We start from the raw sequence: 17,095 nt of genomic DNA, 5'->3' as shown, positions 1-17,095 counted from the left end.
AACTTCTCTTTCTCTCCTTTACTGTTGCCATGGCCGATTCTTCAGCTACGATACAGGGTGCCATCCCAATTCCCATCACCGTCGAGTTTACGTGCGTCAAGCACTCCTCCATTGAATGAATACATTGACTTTGCTGACCGGTTATACAGTGGCGGCTTAGAACTGCTCTTTGGGAATGAGCGCAAGCATAAGGTCGTTCTGCCTCCTCAATTAGAGGATGGCAGTCGGCCAAACATCTCATACTTGCTTAAATACTTGGTCGACAACCTCATGAAGGATCAGAGGAAAGACATGTTTATCATGGAGGACAATGTGTATGTGCTAGGATACCTTATTTAACATAGCTAACGCCCTTCACAGACGACCTGGCATTCTCGTCCTCATCAACGATGCCGACTGGGAACTCGAAGGCGAGGAAACATATGAACTGCAACAGGGAGACAACATTGTCTTTGTCTCGACTTTACATGGTGGTTAAAGATGGGATTGTTTCGCAATAATGTTGTTAGAAAGAGCAGGCTAGAACTCTAAAAATACGGGTGCTCTATTACCACGCGGGACTATGGGACATCACCTAGACCACGTCTTCGACGTGCTGTTGTGAGATCCTTTCGGGTTCACGGGGCGTTCGGATGCCACTCGGCGTTCGGAAACCGCTCTGTGGGGTCCCCTGGCCTTCTGGGCTACCCAATCCCTGCATTGGCGAAACAACACCGCTCGGGGGTACGGGAATCTTCAGGTCCTCGGGAGACGCTGGAATGATCTCTTCAGGGAGGTCAGGGATATGGATCCGCTGGGCCTCATTCTGATAGCTTTCAGGGATGATCTAAATAGTTGTGGTGAGCTCGGAGAATATGACAGGTTCGAATGTCAATTTACCTCAATGATCTCATCGCGAGGAAATTCGAGGAATGGAATGTCCGCAGCATTGCAGGCCATGAGATAACCATACAAAACCCTCAGAACGCTTTCGTGTGCGATGATGAGCAGATCAGTTTGTTCTCTCTCCAGTTCAAGAATAATTGGCTCAAGGCGGACAGCTAGGTCATGGTACGACTAGTGAGAATCGTCAGCAATGCACCTATTCCCTTCCAAGTCTAGGGTAATGCTTACCTCCGCACGGGGGTATCTGTGGTGGTAAGGATCAAGCTCATGTTTGGCTACCTCATCTCCAAACTCAGCTCGAATGCGCCTCTCGGACATCTGCTCGCAGACACCAGGATGCAACTGGCTCAATTGGGACCTTTGTCGAACCTTGTAGCCGTTATCGTAGAGGTATTTTGCGGTTTCCACTGTCCTGCGTCGTGTAGAGGTCCAGACCTTCAAAGGTCGTGACTCATAGCCGGTCTCTCCTCGCTCAATCATTGTTCGCTTCTCTTCTTCTCGGTGAGCCAGCAGACGTGCCGTCATTTTCTTAGCGTAGTCTTCACCTTGCTCTGACAGCGAAGCATCAGCTTTGTAGGAGTCTGCTTCTAGCGAAACACCAGCCTAGATAGTATGTGAGCATTTTGTGTGAAAGGCGCATCGGCAGGGTATGACCTACTCGAGCAAAGTAAGTCCGTCGCGATTTGATGTGAAGATTCAGAAGATAAAAGACTATACGGTTAGAGAGGTAGCCAAAGCTTCGGTTGTTGACAATAAGTCTCTCGCCAGCATTAATCATCTGTTCATGGTTAGTACGGGCACTATGAGAAAGCAAATCGGACATACCTTGATGTAATTCAAGTCCTTTTCCTCCATTGTCTGGAATTGGGGAATGCGAGAAGAGATGCGGTTCAAATAGTGCTTCACGGCATCTTCTGAGCTCCATGAGACGTACTGGCCGAGAAGGTTAGGACTTGCTTTGGAAAGACAGCATCAATAGTAAGACACTCACATCAGGGGAGGAAATCTTGACCCTGCGAACATTCTCTTCAATGATGCGCTCATCGTCACACCAGGACTCAATGAACAGGGTCTAGTACGAATCAGCCACTGTCACGGGAATACGGCCTGTCAGATTTACCTCAATATCATGCTTTGCGAACTCCTTGGCTAACGAGCGCCGTCCGGAAGCAAGTGGGTTGACGGCATCATAGATAGCAATTTGTCCATTTTCATGGTTCAAAAAGTGGTAGATGTCTTCTCGACATTTCCTCACGATCTTTTGGCGCAGAAGAACCGACTTGGCCGTTGCTTCAGAAGATGTCAGTACCGTCACTGCAAGCAAAAATACCATACACACCATTGACATAGAAATAATCATCTGGCATATCTTCGCCAAATGGAATCGTGGCACGACGGTAGTCACCCAAATGGAAGATTCGGGTCTTGACACCAAGCCTATCATTACATCAGTATGTTTTGGTAATATCCAAATGGGCAGGATTAAAACGTACCATCGCAGATACCGAGCCAAAGCTACGGAGATATGTCTACCAGGTATTAGTTCCTTGAACAAGGCCAATCGCAATTGGGGCCATCGTCATACGTTTTACCTCTTGCGGGTAAGCCGACAGTAATGATCACAATGCGACCCGAATGGAAAAGTCGACCGGATTCCGTGCTGTACAGCTGGGCCGGCGCAAGATCTGCCTTTTCTGGCAGGTCATGGATAGCATCGACAAAAATGGAGGACTTGCGTCGAAACTGTGGGGAGTTGGCCACGATCTCAGCGGTGCTGTACGATGTCAGTCCCGGTCCAACAAACAAGCTGGGAAGCTTCGCTCAAGGTTCAACTTCTCCAACAACGGCAAATGGTGAGTGCAACGTTCATGTCTCTAGCCTCGAGGGTAGGCAAGAGCATATGCATCAAACAAGTTCCATGAAGACATGGTGGGGGGGGCAAACTTACAGTAACGTGTCCATGGTGGGATGAGGTGAAGGAAGATCACAAAGTTAACTATTCAATGTCCTAGGACGGTAAGTGACTCAGAGATATCAGAGATCGAGTCTCAAGAAGAAAGAGAAAGCAAGGATCAAGAGACGACAAGAGGCGGTATAGGCAATCGATCGAGTATGAGGTGGAGCCCGGTGAACTGGGACGATATGCTTGTTGGCTTTGTCTTTCAGGTTGCTATATGCAAACAGCCAACCCAACAAATCCGACTCAAATCACTTTCTTCAGAAGAAACAAGATCAATCATACAGAACTCGATCTCATACCCCTGTACATGTAAGTTATTCTCTTTACTCTGGAATGAACCGGGAAGGCCCGAGTTGACGGTGGACGGCAGAGACCAAAGACGCAACAGGTGACATGCATTTTTCACAGCTCCGAAATGTCTTGAATTGCTTCCCTTACTATCTCCTGAGCGCATCAGACACAGCCCTTTACAGCTATTTTATCAAGGTCATCTGAGACGTTTGTTCGTCCCAGATCCTCGGGCTGGTCTCAATTCTTTTTTTCCTCCCAATTCCCTCCCTCGAGTCTTGACAGACCTCGCGTGACGACACCTAATATCCTTGTCAACGATTATCACATTTCTCCAAAATGGCCGACTTCACATCATCCCTAGCCTTTGTCACAGACAACCCTGCCGCTGCAGCCCTCAGCGATGCCTACAACTCCTTCTCCGATCGCAGAGCAATGCTCAACCTGCCCAACCCCGGCACGGTCGATAACCTCGCTCGTGAGGTGCAGAAGGATGTTTTGTTGACCAACTTCATGTTCTCCGGTCTCCGCGCAGACTTGACCAAGGTCTTCGGCATGTCCCCTCTGTTCCGAATTTCACACGCGTTCTCCATGGGCGGCTCCGGCAACCTGCCTCCCTACGCTTTCTCTGCCATGTTCGGAAACCCCAGGGTAAGAATTTGATGATATCTCTGCTCCGGAGAAACCGTAGTCTCAGTACCTAACGTATAAATTTCCCAATAGGTTTTCATGCAGGGCAACTTCGGCAGTGACGGTTCCCTCGCCGCCGTCGCCAACTACCGCTGGAACCAGGCTCTTGTCACCAAGACCAACGCTCAGGTCATGAACGGTGGTGCCCAAGGTTTGATTCAGATCGACAACGACTACACTGGCCGCGACTTCTCTGCTTCCCTCAAGGCTTTCAATCCGTCTTGCCTCGAGGGCGGTCTGACCGGTATCTTCGTCGGCAGCTACCTGCAGTCCATCACCCCCGGCCTTGCCCTCGGATTCGAGGCTATCTGGCAACGACAGGGTATCACCGCTCGCCCTGAGACTGCTCTTTCCTACTCCGCCAAGTACAAGGGTGAGGACTGGATCGGTACCGCTCAGCTCCAGGCTCAGGGCACTTTCAATGCCACTTACTGGCGCAAGCTGTCCGAGCGCGTTGAAGCCGGTATTGACATGAACCTCCAACTTGCCCCTACTCCTGCTGCTCTCATGATGGGCGGCCCTGCCCGTGACGGTACCACTGCCATTGGTGCCAAGTACGACTTCCGCGCTTCCTCTTTCCGTGCCCAGGTCGATAGCGCCGGCAAGGTCAGCTGTCTCCTCGAGAAGCGCATCGCCATGCCTCTCTCTCTCTCCTTCGCTGGCGAGATTGATCACCCTAAGGTAAGCATGAAATTTGTATCCCTGTTCAGCAACCTCATGCTAACTTGTTGTTCTAGCAAACCGCCAAGCTCGGTCTCGCTGTTTCCCTGGAGCTTGCTGGCGAGGACCTGATGGAGCAGCAGGAGAAGGCTGACCCCGCCGCCATGATCCCTCCTCCTTTCTAAGGAGCCATCTCCTCTTTCTAACCCCTCGAGATAATAACTCTTTCGCCCCCCTGTTTTAGTAGTTCTTCCTCTCCATCGTCTGGAACGACATATGATGTCTCTTCGGTATATCCTTTGAATCTGGGTTACTGGTGCAGGCGGTTGTTTGGCGCCATGGAGATTCAAATATTTTTTGTATAGATTCACACTGCGTTTCTTTGATTTCACCCGGTGCTGCATCTCTGACTGCTTGGAGTGGTCTGTCTTCCCCAGTTCATTTCGTGCAATGGCCGTGTTTTGGGTCTTGGGATAGTGAGGCATGGCCGCGCCTGCGGAGAGCTCTGGTATGTTTTCGCATCATAGACGGGCCAATGTAAAACAAGTTTTGAAACCTGAATCTATTGTAATCTACGTTATCATGAATCGTTATACAAGGATGCGTTTATATTGCCAACAGAATTAGAATATTAGTCAGGAATTAAATCTTCACTCCTTTCAATTCCGTGATTATCATATAGTTCCAAGAATAGATGCAACCTGCATCAAAGCCAAATCCTTCACAGTCAATACAAAGCCAGACCATGTCTACTGGTCTACTGGTCGACGCACATCTGATACATCCTAAGGCGGACAAAGAAATTGCCTGCATAACCCAAAGCGGTGACCGGGCAAGATATGCCTCAAAGCGAGTTCCACCCTGGTGGACACTGGAGAAACGTACCCAACGAAAGACTCCAGTCTTATGCATCTTCTTCTAACCCATCTCTTTCCCCACTATTGAAGTTTCTCGGTAAAATGGGTTTTATAGTCCCACAGCATACAGTCCGTACATGTTCCGGTACATGTCCACTGTACACGGTATGGCAAAACAAAGCGAGACAAAGGTCCAGAGCGATGTTGGGGTCAGCCACTAACTCCATCCATGGCCCCTCAACCTCAACCTTGGCCTTGCATTAGTTGCAGAAGTCGCTGCTTCTGGTGTGGCTGGGTCTGGGCTGGGCATTGGGAGTCCCGCGCTTTGGGTTCGTACTTGAGACATGTATGGTCTATCAGTTTCCACTGTGACATCATGTTCCCTGTTCGCTTATGGAGTTACCTGGAAGAGTAGTGTTCAACTATTCCCGAGTTCATTTCCCTAAGGGGCCCGAGAGTGTGTGGGGTCAAACGGCTCATTTTCGCTTCCGGTATTTGCGTAGTATTGTATTTCCATATACCTATTATGTTTTAGATTTGGTTATGGCAGATCTAGCGTGGAAATGGCATGGGAATCTCGATTTCAATCCAGTATAGCCAATAGACTCGACGTGATTCGCATATCTACTGCATTCCCGAATTCCTCGGGAAGGCCGTACAGGTACAGTGTAGCATAGTTGTTTGGGAGCTTAATAGCCCACGTGTCTGACAGAGAAATGTCGTTCCTTGCTTCCATCCATGCCGGATTAGAGACATTCCTTCTGCATATGCATATTTTAAACATCATGCCAATGCCAACGGGATGGGCTTTTGGGCCAGGAACCATTTTCGGCACCGCATCCTGGGCCTCGTACCACGTCGGTACTACGGCTATGTAAGACTGAGCTATCACTTTGCTGCATACAGTATACAGCGGATTGGATGTATATGTTGAATGTGTTCATGTCTTCACTAGTGAAATAGTGAAATAGGATAGAACTCGGCAATCGACTGAGCATATTGTAGCTTCTGCATTGCCGAGACCCGATCAGCCCTTCGGAATCCCGATTAATGTAGTCATGGTGGTACTGGTGCATGGTCCTGGATATGACAGCATGGATTTCGAATCCTTGGCCAATTCAATTCGCCAGAACCTTTGAGGCGTCATTTGTCCCGTGAGGGTTAGAGGCAAGGTCTAAGTCGCATGACAGCTAGAGCTGTGGCGATTCCGATGCCACAGCCCCTCATCGGGTCAGGTGGGAGTAAAATCTGGTGATGTCATAGCTTACTGCAAGCATGGGATGTAGTGTCAATTGATATGTCTACAAGGTAGCTAGAATGAATATATATAAGGTATTGGTATAAGTTTAAGTAGAAGTTAAGTTAATGGAGTCAACGTCGACATGTTGATCGCCATCTTACATATCTAGGATACTGTATTGTCATCGAAACAATACCATACCAAGCTTGGCTCTCAACCCTCAACGTTAACCTTTTGAGCCAGGTGCATCTACTGCGCAAGGGCCAAGTTTAGGAAACGGCTGGACCGCAGCCTTAGGCCAGGATCTGGTACCTGACGAGTCGGGTACTTGCTTGTGAGACTGACATTCTTGGGATATACATAGCTAGGTTCCCCTTAACTATGTATTCCCCTGACATTGGGTTAGAGGGACATACCAAGGGACCCCCGAAGAAGCCGGGAATCCGAAGGTTCATCGGGCCGAGAGTCAGCTCCTACGTGTCTGAAGTTAACTTATCTGAAGTATGTTGAGTCTAGCTGTAGATGGGAAGTAAATATGTAGGTGAGATACTTACCATACGGTAACCGTATGGTATGGTATGGTTGGTCCAAGCGTCACCACGTCACGAGACGAATAAGTCGATTTGACCAATCAGGAGAGTTCCAGAGAAAATCACAGTTGGTCACCCGACATCATCTTTTCTTTGCCTATTTTTGGTGGTTCAGTTGGTGGGCATCTGGTTAATACCCCAGGGGAAACGTTCAACCCGCAATTTTACTCCTTCCGTCAGTTCCCTCTTATTGGTTAATCATTCTCCTACCAGTTGCCCACCTCTTTCCCTCATTCTTCTTCTTCCTCTACAACATTCTTGGCCTTTTTCCCTCTTGCCCGCCCCTCTCGACTCCACTCCCCCTCTCCCCTCCCCAAAACGGCCCTTCTTGACCTTTACAACCTTCAAACACCCTCCCCTCCCATCTTCTCGTGATGTCACAAAGTCGGCCCGGGCTGTTCCCGAGCTTGCGCATGGGTGGTAAGGTCTCCTCGTCGCTGCTCAATGGCCATAGCTAACCGTCCTCGCAGAGGTCATCAAGGAGAAGGTCCAGGATGGACTGACCGGTGAAGCCAAAGAGATCTCCTACACACAGTGTAAGATTGTCGGCAATGGCTCCTTCGGTGTCGTGTTCCAGACCAAGATGGCTCCCAGCGGCGAAGATGCTGCCATCAAGAGAGTCCTCCAGGATAAGCGCTTCAAGGTACGGCATCGTGGAACAGCTTCCGTTTCACTGTGACTAACCATTTCATTCTTAGAACCGTGAGCTGCAGATTATGCGGATTGTGCGCCACCCCAACATCGTCGAACTCAAGGCCTTCTACTACTCCAACGGCGACAGGGTATGTTGTGGACCCCCATAGTAACCCCCGTTCCGTGGGCTGACCGATTTTCCCCCTCAACAGAAAGATGAAGTCTACCTCAACCTTGTCCTCGAGTATGTCCCAGAGACCGTCTACCGCGCATCGCGTTACTTCAACAAGCTCAAATCTACGATGCCCATGCTGGAGGTGAAGCTGTACATCTACCAACTGTTCCGGTCGCTGGCATACATCCACTCCCAGGGTATCTGCCATCGTGACATAAAGCCCCAAAACTTACTTCTGGATCCCAACACTGGTATCCTGAAGCTTTGCGATTTCGGTTCCGCCAAGATTCTGATCGAGAATGAGCCCAACGTTTCTTACATTTGCTCTCGTTACTACCGGGCGCCTGAGTTGATCTTTGGTGCAACCAACTACACAACAAAGATCGGTACATATTCCTTTTTCATCCCCCAAATTTTTGTTTATTATCATCTAACGTGCGTTTTTCTTTCTTTATTAGATGTCTGGTCGACTGGTTGTGTGATGGCAGAGTTGATGCTGGGGCAACCCCTCTTCCCTGGTGAATCAGGCATTGACCAGCTCGTGGAAATTATCAAGGTCTTGGGCACACCCACCCGGGAACAGATTCGCACCATGAACCCCAATTATATGGAGCACAAGTTCCCTCAGATCAAACCTCATCCCTTCAACAAGGTATTTTCCGCCCGTGCTTGGTCTGTGCGATGGTACTGACGCCATTTAAGGTTTTCCGAAAGGCACCCCCGGAGGCTATCGACCTCATCTCTGCCCTTCTGGAATACACTCCGACGCAACGGTTGTCGGCGGTTGAGGCTATGTGCCACCCCTTCTTCGATGAGCTCCGCGACCCGAACACCCGGCTACCGGATTCCCGCCACCACAACAACCCCTCCAAGGACCTGCCCGCACTGTTCGACTTCTCACGACATGGTATGACAGTCAAGTTGACAACAAAGTACAGCAAAATTAATATACTAATGATGCGATAGAACTCTCCATTGCCCCTGAACTCAACAACCAGCTGATTCCCCCTCACGCTCGCCCAGCACTCGAGGCTCGCGGCCTCGGTCTCGACACTTTCAAACCCCTCGCCAAGGAGGAAATGATCGCACACCTCGACTGAGATAACCGTTGTGTGCCCTCCGCGAGGGATACATCCATTGTGCCGCCATCTGCATTGTGCATGGGAAGATGACCTGTCCATCAAATTTCATCGTGTCTCGAGTGGGCCCTGAATTGAGTGTCCTGCCTAGGCTTGCTTAGGTTTGTTCACCTCAACCTCGGGTAGACGTGGTGGAACTTGGGCAAATATGTAGTGTGGAAATGTGGTAAAAGTGCATCCTTTAATGGGGAAACTATGTTTCTTTGGGGGGGCTGATGGTTTTCACGCAATGGGAGGTCATGGCCTGGAGTTTTATTTTGAGGTGTCTGAGACAGCTCTCGGGAGGAAAAAGTGATACCCTTTCTGTGCATGTCTGCCTTTGTGGAATCGGAGACTGCACAGTTTCATCGGTCGAGGGAGAAGAACCCCCAGACGCAGCAAGCCAGCCGATATGTCGACCCCAGGGGAGAATCTCCCACAAATGCATCAGAGATCTTGAGGATTTCTTTGGATACACAGTTCTCAGGGAGGACCCTTCTCTGTTATGGTCAAATATTTCGACTTGCAGCGCTAGAAACCCCGTTCGTTCTTCCCTTTGTGTCCCAGCAGTTGACCTTTTTTTTCTTTTTTTTTTTTTTGTTCGCAATATCCTTGTATCAGATTCATCGGGCTCGGCTGGTTCCCCGGTCCTTCCGACTTACCGGCCATGAGCTATATGCCATTCCAGTTCTCCAGCAGACCATTTTCTTCTCACTGTAGAGAAGTGTAGGCACGAGCTGACTAGGACACAAGCCCTGATAAAACGCAACACAGCCCTCACAGGAAACTGTCTAGACCACGCCCTTTGATGTCAACATGAATAGTAGCTACGCACATGATATTCCACGCGCTATTGGGGTGACTACCGTTCTAGTCTAGTAATAACGACACAAGATCTCATCCTCTCCATACATACCTTCACAAGACCATACTTTCCAAGATGTACTACCTGAGCTGCATTCACTCGCGTTGACAGATGGACACACCACCCCAGAAGAGCCACACAACCTTCAACCAGGAACAACATCACTCGCCCACCGTCCGGTCAAGGAACGCTCTAGCTGTCAGTAATGTCCCTGTTGTGGAGTGGGGGTAGCAGATATTGTGGCGCTGTGGAGATCCCGTAGTTCTTCTAGTAAGCAAATCAACAAATTCACTGTGATATTCCTCTAGTGATTGTGCACTACTGGCTTCTGAGTTCCAGAGTGTTTTGGGCAGAGTAACAGATCATGGATTCTCCCATGCTCCCCCATCCTACGCGGTCACCAGGAGATACGGACGATGGAACGAGCTGACTTTTAATGTCCTCTTACATCCTTCGCGGCAAGCTGCGAAATACCAAGGTAGGTGAATCCGACGCCGACAAGAGCGAAGATTTTCAGATCAGAGTTGAAAATGCAGAGAGGGAGATCAAGTCTTGGGATTGGGGCGCTGATAGATATAAGTATTTGTGCATTGCTGGGTCTGTCGTTCGTGACTGTCGATTTATAGACCAGCTATTGAATTGCTGATGGGCCTAAATTTCTTTTCTAACGTGGGTCCAATCCCTCAATCATCTAGTCGAGAGTATAAGAGCATATGCAAGTTTAGTTAGGGCTCAGCGCAAGTACATCTGACCTAGGAGGTACGAATATAGGATGGGTGATGACTATCGTCCCCTAGTTTTGGAAATGTAACAAACTGGCCAACATAACGGCCAAAATCCCCATGTAAAATCCCCTATCAGCATACATGTAGCTGGATGTTTGGCCGAGACAATGCATATAAGGGCCTGTTCAAGAGATCATAGATCATAGGGGTACGAAAAGGGTTCCCAGTAGTATTTAGTATCGTAATACTAAACAAAGCGAGTCAGGCAGGATGAATAAATCGGGCTAGCGTAGTCCTACCCGGGTCGGAACTTCCCCCCTTCCGAGCTCCCCCATTTACCTCAAGCTCTCAAGCTGTCACCCTCGCTTTGCCAACTTCCCTTGACAGATCCACTGTTTCTTCAGCATCTGGACTCCCGGATCGTTTAGTTGACCCACAATGGCCGAAAACGACCGCCGAAACCAAGGCTACCGGGGTGGGCGCAAACGTCGCTACAGAGGTGAGAGACGCGCTTTCAACATGCTTCTCATATAGGCTGACTCCGCCCGCGATATTCACAGATGACGATGACTTCGATCGCCGTCCCCAGCGCCGCAGATATGAAGAGCCGCTGTTTGTTCAGGTCCGGCGCCAGTTGTTGACCATTGCGGAGTCGGTATGCTTCTCTTTTTCCCTTCCAATTGCTCGCGCGCATTGCGCTCTACTGGTTTGGATTGCTTGTGCTAACGCTGTGCGTTCGTTCATAGGCTGCTCGGAGAGTCGAAGATGATATTCAAAGCATCGCGAAGACCGTTTCCGAGAACTATGACGACGAGGAAATTCGCCGCGACTTTGTCAACATCTCCCTTGATCTGTATGTGCTGGTGGATTCAATTCGATATTGCATTTGCTAATTAGGTCTGTGCAGCGTCCTTGAACAACCCATGAAAATTCCCTTTATTGCCGGTGCTGTCTTGGTCGCCCACAGTCTGAAGCCTGAGCTTGGTTCGGAGGTTTTGAGCAAGGCCGGCGAGGCATTGCAGAAATACATTGATACTGGCGCATGGCGTGAGGTCAAGCTACTCATCCGGTTCTTGGGTATCCTGCAGCCGGTCTATGAGGGTGAAGGTATCTTCCCGCTCTTGGAGGAGCTGTTCGCTCGTGCCGTCGATCTCCAGACTGCTTCTTCGGAGGATGTAAGTCGATCCATTGACCTATGATTATGGAACTCTTCTAACGGTGCTTTAGCTTCTTGGTCTCGAGCTTGTGAAGATCATTCAGTTCACCCTTCCTTATGTGATGCTTTCCCCGGCTACCGGCTTCGAAGCTCAGGCTTCCGCGCTCCTCGAGAAAACCGATATCATTGCGTCTACACCACACGCTCTCGTTGATCTTGTCAACACATTCAGTCCCGAGGAGGACAAGTCGGCAGCTGGATCCAGTATTATCAGCCTGATGCAATCCCAGCTCCAAGGAGAGGCCAGCCGGGGTTGGGAGCTTAAGTGTCTTCCTCGTCCCTGGAAAGACATCAGCGACAGTGAGACCGATGAGCTCAAGTCATTTGAGTCTGTGAACAAGGTCCCCTTCCCTGAAATTACTGTGCCCAACCCCGTACCAAACGGCCCACACCCTCTCTTCCCGGAGGTTTACCTTTCGGTGTATGCCAACCAAGAAATCGACACCGTGCCTTCGACCTCGGACATCTCTTCGTCACTCATCAGAGATGCACTGGTTGATACTATCAACCTTCTTGATTTCAACCGTGTTGCCACGGCCAAGTTCCTGATAGATCTCGACTGCTATTTCACTCCTTACACATTCATTAAGCGTGCCACGCCTTTCGACCGAATGCGCGACATCCCAGAAGAACAGCGGGCCTGGAAGCCAGAGGACGTGGCTGTGGATGCTGTGTTTTCGCAGCTATTCCAGCTGCCAGCCGCAGAGCACAAACTTGTTTACTATCATTCCCTTCTCACTGAGTGCTGCAAGATTGCTCCGGCGGCAATTGCACCCAGCTTGGGTCGTGCGATCCGATTCTTGTATAACAGTCTGCAGACGATGGATCTGGAGTTGAGCAATCGTTTCCTCGATTGGTTCGCTCACCATCTGAGCAACTTCGGCTTCACCTGGAAATGGAGTGAATGGTAAGTTGACTCGAATTTACAAGGCCATCAAATCATCTAACATCTTTTAGGGCTGACGACCTCGATCTGCCTGCCATTGACCCAAGGATGTCGTTCATCACCGGCGCTTTGGACAAGGAGATTCGGTTGAGCTTCGCTCAGCGCATTAAGGGGACTCTCCCGGAGCCTTACCCTAAGCTAATCACGCCAGGCAAAGAGAAGGATACTCCTGAGTTCAAATATTCCTCTGACAGTAGGTACCTCTTGAACATTTCAAGGTATTAGTCACTAACATACATCCAGTGACTCCATACTCTAAAGAAGGACAGGAAATCATGCAACTGATCCGCAAGAAGGCCACAGATGAAGAAATTCAGCCCGTGATCGCCGCCATCGAAGAACAAGCTAAGAGCCAAGGCGTCGAAGACCCCAAGGTTCCCTCAACAGACGCATTTGTCACCTCTCTTTGCTTCGTCGGCTCCAAATCCCTCTCTCATGTCTTGTCATGCATCGAACGCAGTAAAGACCGTCTCCTGGCCCTCGGCACCGAATCCCCTCGTGCCCGCTGCCAGATCATCACCTCGGTCATGGAGTACTGGGCCGACCAACCCGGCATCGCCATCAACATCATCGACAAGCTGCTGAACTACACAATCCTCAGCCCTCTCTCCGTCCTTGAGTGGGCCCTCTCCGAGTCCATCGCGGCCGGAACCATCCTCTCCAAGGCCCACATCTTCGAGATGATCTCCGCTACCGTCGGAAAGGTCACCAACCGCATGCGCCAGATCGTCGCTGCTCGCACCCAGCCCGGTCTCTACGAGCCCCAGCTGACCGCCATCGACGAGACTCTGGTCCGTGAGCGTGCCGATATGCAGACCCTCTTCAAGTTCATCGAGGACTCTATTGTCTCCGTCGCTGCTGGAAGCAACGACGAGCAGATGGAGCGCGGTGACGGCAGCGGTGATTTGCCTGAAGATGCCATTATCCGCCAATGGGGCCGTCGCTGGCTCCGCGTGTTCCGCAGGAAGGCCGCGGTCGAAGAGACTTTTATCACCGATGCCTTGGCTAATGCTACTCCTCTTGGAACTGTTGCTCCTGAGCGGGAAAATGCTGCGGGTGGAGATCTCGACATTGCCGATGCTGATGGGCAGTAGAGTCAGTACATGACTTCATTTACCTGCAGGTAACAACTGGAATATGTTGATCTCTCGCATTAATCTCTGTTGTGTCATGCGATGATTTACGCCCTGAAGAGTTATTTTCTTCTGTCTTTTCTACCTTTCCTACTCTGTATTGTATACTTAACTCCGGGTTTTTTTCTAAAGTCAGGCCCTTCGACAGAAATATGAAAGATCTCTCTTGAAGCTATCATCCAGGCATTTATACTAATGTTAAGCGTATACATTTTCCTGGGATACTCTTACTCTATCAAGACGGCGGAATTCCAACCTTGTTTTTTTTGGCCATTCCCGAGAGTGGTTATGAGAATATAATGCTAAAGTAACCTTTCAGGGCGGCGCCTCATATTTATCCAAGGGCTATCAGTATATTGCAACGTAAAGAAGGATAGCCAGCTAAACATTGTCTGGCTGCGGACGTCAAGCCTATACACATCGGCCTCGTCTCCGACTTCTCATATTCAGGGCTGAATCTGATAACTGGTTCATGTTCCTTGCGACTTTGCCGGAAAAAAAAGAAAAGAAAGACACTGCACCTCGTGCTGAAATGTCGTACAGGCCTAAAAAAAAGTAACGGAATACAAACTTGTGTCATCACACGCTGACAGCTCACATCTGCAAGGGAGGAATCTAATGGCCAATTATTAAAATACTTCATGTAGACAGATCGAAAAGATAGAACCAATGTGCTTCCCGAGGCCCCTTTTTATTCAAACAGTGTAAGACAATCCTGGTAACGGGATATCCCAAGACCAAAGATCAGCTAGAATACATACATGAAAGAACTGTACCTCGTGAATCATATACATCCTGAGCCTTGAATGAAAGAGAACAACCGACACATAGAAGGAAATGAAACCCGCAGTGTGTCAAGATGGGAATCGGCACTGTCGAGTATACAGCTTTTCGCATATCCAAAATAAAATTAAAAACAGAGTGAACGCAGAGGATTAGGGATGGAAACCAGATCACAGGGGGAATCAACAAGAAATAGAAGTGGGAATCAAAGGGGTTATACATAGAGAGTATCAAAAACCCGCTCGAAAATGGCCTGAGATTAGAAGTCGGGCGTTTTGACGATGATGCTCAAAACACAAACCAGACGAGGTATAGACTGAGGTCAAGGACATCAAGAGTAATGAACCCTCCGATCCATATAGTACTGGTCAGCATCGCCCCCATCACTGCTGGAGCTATTATAAGCAGACATATTATCCTCAAAGCTCTCGCGACGCATCATCTTGCTAGAGCCCTCCTCGGATTCAACTGAGGCTATTCGATCCATAGAGCCGTAGCCATCAGATCGTCTCGTCATGGAGATTCGCCGGTCCTTGCCTCGGCCCTTGATACCCTTGTTGCTGTTCTTGTATAATGTCGCAAAGTATTCCCACAGCTCGCGGTCTCCTGGGTTCACGGGCCCGTTTTCGCCGATTTGCGAGAAGCGGAGGGTGAGATTTCGCAGTGTGGCGGCGTGGAATTTGTTCTGATGGGACTGTTTAAGGGGTATATGTTAGTTTGGATTCATGTAAAGTCGAGACATATACATCTATGAACACTGAACCCCAGGAAATGAAACCGAGAACTTGCTTACCTTTAAGTTGCCCAGCTGGGTAAATTGCTTGCCACACTCATCCAGGAGGCAATTAAATGGCTTTTTTCGTTGATGAGTGAGCTTGTGGGCGCGGACGTTGCCTCGCTGCGCAAAGCTTTTGCCGCATTCTTCGCATTGGAAGGGCTTTTCACCTGTGTGCCTCCGCTGATGGGTCTTGAAAGTTGGCTGCCTGTTAGTCTCTTTGCCTCGTGTGTCACGGTCGCATGGTGCGTCAGCTTTCCAGCTGAGGGGGCGGTGCTTACCTTGAGGTTGCCTTGCTGCGAGAAGCGTTGGCCGCACGAGGGCTCCTTGCAGATCTGCCAAATCCACCTCGGTTAGTTGATGATCCCACCCGCTGATCCTGTAATGAGTACTCACAAATGGTTTGTCCCCGGTGTGTGCCCTGATGTGGATATCCAGGTGTGTCTTTTGGGCAAAGCTCTTACCGCAGCCGGATAGCGTGCAGGTATACTTACGCTTCTTTCCAGAGCGAGATAATTGTCCTTCGCTGCCCAGGTAGTAGCGGGGTGGCGTGGGCGAGGCTACCGGGTACGTGGTCATGGGGTAGACCTGGGAAGCAGGCGCCAGGTGTTGAAGGGGTGGTAGAGACTGTTGGTGCGGTGATGAACTGTGCTTTGCCTGGATTGCCTTCATCAGGACATCCACATTTGTCGAGAATGCGATGTCAGAAGGGCTTGGTTTCGTCTCGTGAGCACCATCCGGGGAACTGTGGCCAGCGCCCGTGGGCTGCATCCCGGAATCATGGTCTGTAGGAGACTTTGCAGGCTGGCTGATGGCGTTCTTTGCAGGGCGGATCTGGGGAAGAGACTGCAACGGCTGGGGCTCCGTCGTAAGACGCAGTGGTTGATGCTGAACCGGGTGATGCTGATTAGGGACGAAGTAATGCTGGTATGGATTCGAGTGTGCATGGCCCACGGGATGACCATAGTTGTAGGGCAGACCATTCGCTGCCTGGTAAGGCAACGAGTATGAAGCCGTTGTAGGATGCGAGTAGAAGGGGATGTTCTGGCTCAGGGTCAAGTCTATCGGGCGCCTGTGTGCAAACGCACCCACAGCATGGCCGGGGAACTCGTAAGACACTGGTTCTGCAGTCTCCATCTTTTCTGGGACACAGTTCACCACAGTTTTTCGTCTCAGACTTTTGGTAGTGTTCAGAAATGCAAGGATGCCGTCTCCTAAGCCTCCTGATCTCCGCCAGATGCCAATGTATGCCAAATGTGTATAACTCAGAATGCGCACCTTTTGCCTCTGGTTTGTCTAGCACTGTGATCTGCAACTTGGTCCCCGACAGTGATATTTGGGTTCTGGCTAGCAGCGAGTTGCCTTGGGTTCAAGAGGAAGAAGGATGGAGAAAATAGACAACCAGGCCGGCCAAAGCGCAATCGGTCTTGATTGGTATAGATCCGGATCTATATATACAGATGAAGGAGAGAATGGGAGGAAATAGCAAATATATGCAGGACATGCACTGAAGAGTGCAAAGGATATAATGATTGACAACTAGTGGTGATCATCCG

The 17,095-nt window shown here is 49.8% G+C and overlaps 6 protein-coding genes across 6 annotated transcripts; 4 read left to right on the top strand and 2 right to left on the bottom strand.

Annotated features, from left to right (window-relative positions):
• Positions 1-29: 29 nt before the first annotated feature.
• PENARI_c003G06801 (ubiquitin-related modifier 1) lies at positions 30-478 on the top strand (the record flags this gene model as incomplete). The annotated part of the gene is made up of 3 exons (XM_022628471.1): positions 30-91; positions 150-314; positions 361-478. 3 exons carry the CDS (start codon positions 30-32, stop codon positions 476-478), a joined length of 345 nt encoding a protein of 114 aa, XP_022491347.1.
• Positions 479-574: 96 nt separating this feature from the next.
• Positions 575-2,847, bottom strand: PENARI_c003G05228 (bifunctional fructose-2,6-bisphosphate 2-phosphatase/6-phosphofructo-2-kinase; the record flags this gene model as incomplete). Its single annotated transcript, XM_022628364.1, has 11 exons — positions 575-826; positions 880-1,056; positions 1,114-1,488; positions 1,544-1,663; positions 1,711-1,818; positions 1,877-1,957; positions 2,006-2,175; positions 2,225-2,322; positions 2,379-2,414; positions 2,471-2,659; positions 2,834-2,847. 11 exons carry the CDS (start codon positions 2,845-2,847, stop codon positions 575-577), a joined length of 1,620 nt encoding a protein of 539 aa, XP_022492089.1.
• Positions 2,848-3,472: 625 nt separating this feature from the next.
• On the top strand, positions 3,473-4,668 carry tom40 (TOM complex pore protein TOM40; the record flags this gene model as incomplete). Its single annotated transcript, XM_022628854.1, has 3 exons — positions 3,473-3,784; positions 3,857-4,504; positions 4,561-4,668. The coding sequence occupies 3 exons, from the start codon at positions 3,473-3,475 to the stop codon at positions 4,666-4,668; spliced, it is 1,068 nt and encodes a 355-aa protein (XP_022491999.1).
• Positions 4,669-7,544: 2,876 nt separating this feature from the next.
• PENARI_c003G05798 (GSK family serine/threonine-protein kinase) lies at positions 7,545-9,078 on the top strand (the record flags this gene model as incomplete). Its single annotated transcript, XM_022628401.1, has 7 exons — positions 7,545-7,590; positions 7,641-7,813; positions 7,869-7,952; positions 8,016-8,364; positions 8,437-8,630; positions 8,681-8,885; positions 8,945-9,078. 7 exons carry the CDS (start codon positions 7,545-7,547, stop codon positions 9,076-9,078), a joined length of 1,185 nt encoding a protein of 394 aa, XP_022491293.1.
• A 2,046-nt stretch (positions 9,079-11,124) lies between these two features.
• PENARI_c003G11415 (NCBP1 family protein) lies at positions 11,125-13,942 on the top strand (the record flags this gene model as incomplete). The annotated part of the gene is made up of 7 exons (XM_022628792.1): positions 11,125-11,185; positions 11,247-11,341; positions 11,433-11,539; positions 11,594-11,861; positions 11,914-12,809; positions 12,860-13,041; positions 13,092-13,942. The coding sequence occupies 7 exons, from the start codon at positions 11,125-11,127 to the stop codon at positions 13,940-13,942; spliced, it is 2,460 nt and encodes an 819-aa protein (XP_022491679.1).
• Positions 13,943-15,095: 1,153 nt separating this feature from the next.
• On the bottom strand, positions 15,096-16,676 carry PENARI_c003G12328 (C2H2-type zinc finger protein; the record flags this gene model as incomplete). Its single annotated transcript, XM_022628852.1, has 4 exons — positions 15,096-15,458; positions 15,558-15,743; positions 15,821-15,874; positions 15,936-16,676. 4 exons carry the CDS (start codon positions 16,674-16,676, stop codon positions 15,096-15,098), a joined length of 1,344 nt encoding a protein of 447 aa, XP_022491630.1.
• Between the last annotated feature and the right edge of the window lie 419 nt (positions 16,677-17,095).

Source organism: Penicillium arizonense, assembly GCF_001773325.1.
Source record: "Penicillium arizonense strain CBS 141311 chromosome Unknown PENARI_contig003, whole genome shotgun sequence".
Lineage (NCBI taxonomy): Eukaryota > Fungi > Ascomycota > Eurotiomycetes > Eurotiales > Aspergillaceae > Penicillium > Penicillium arizonense.
Note: the sequence above shows the minus strand (reverse complement) of the source record. Positions and strands in the feature narration are given on the sequence as shown.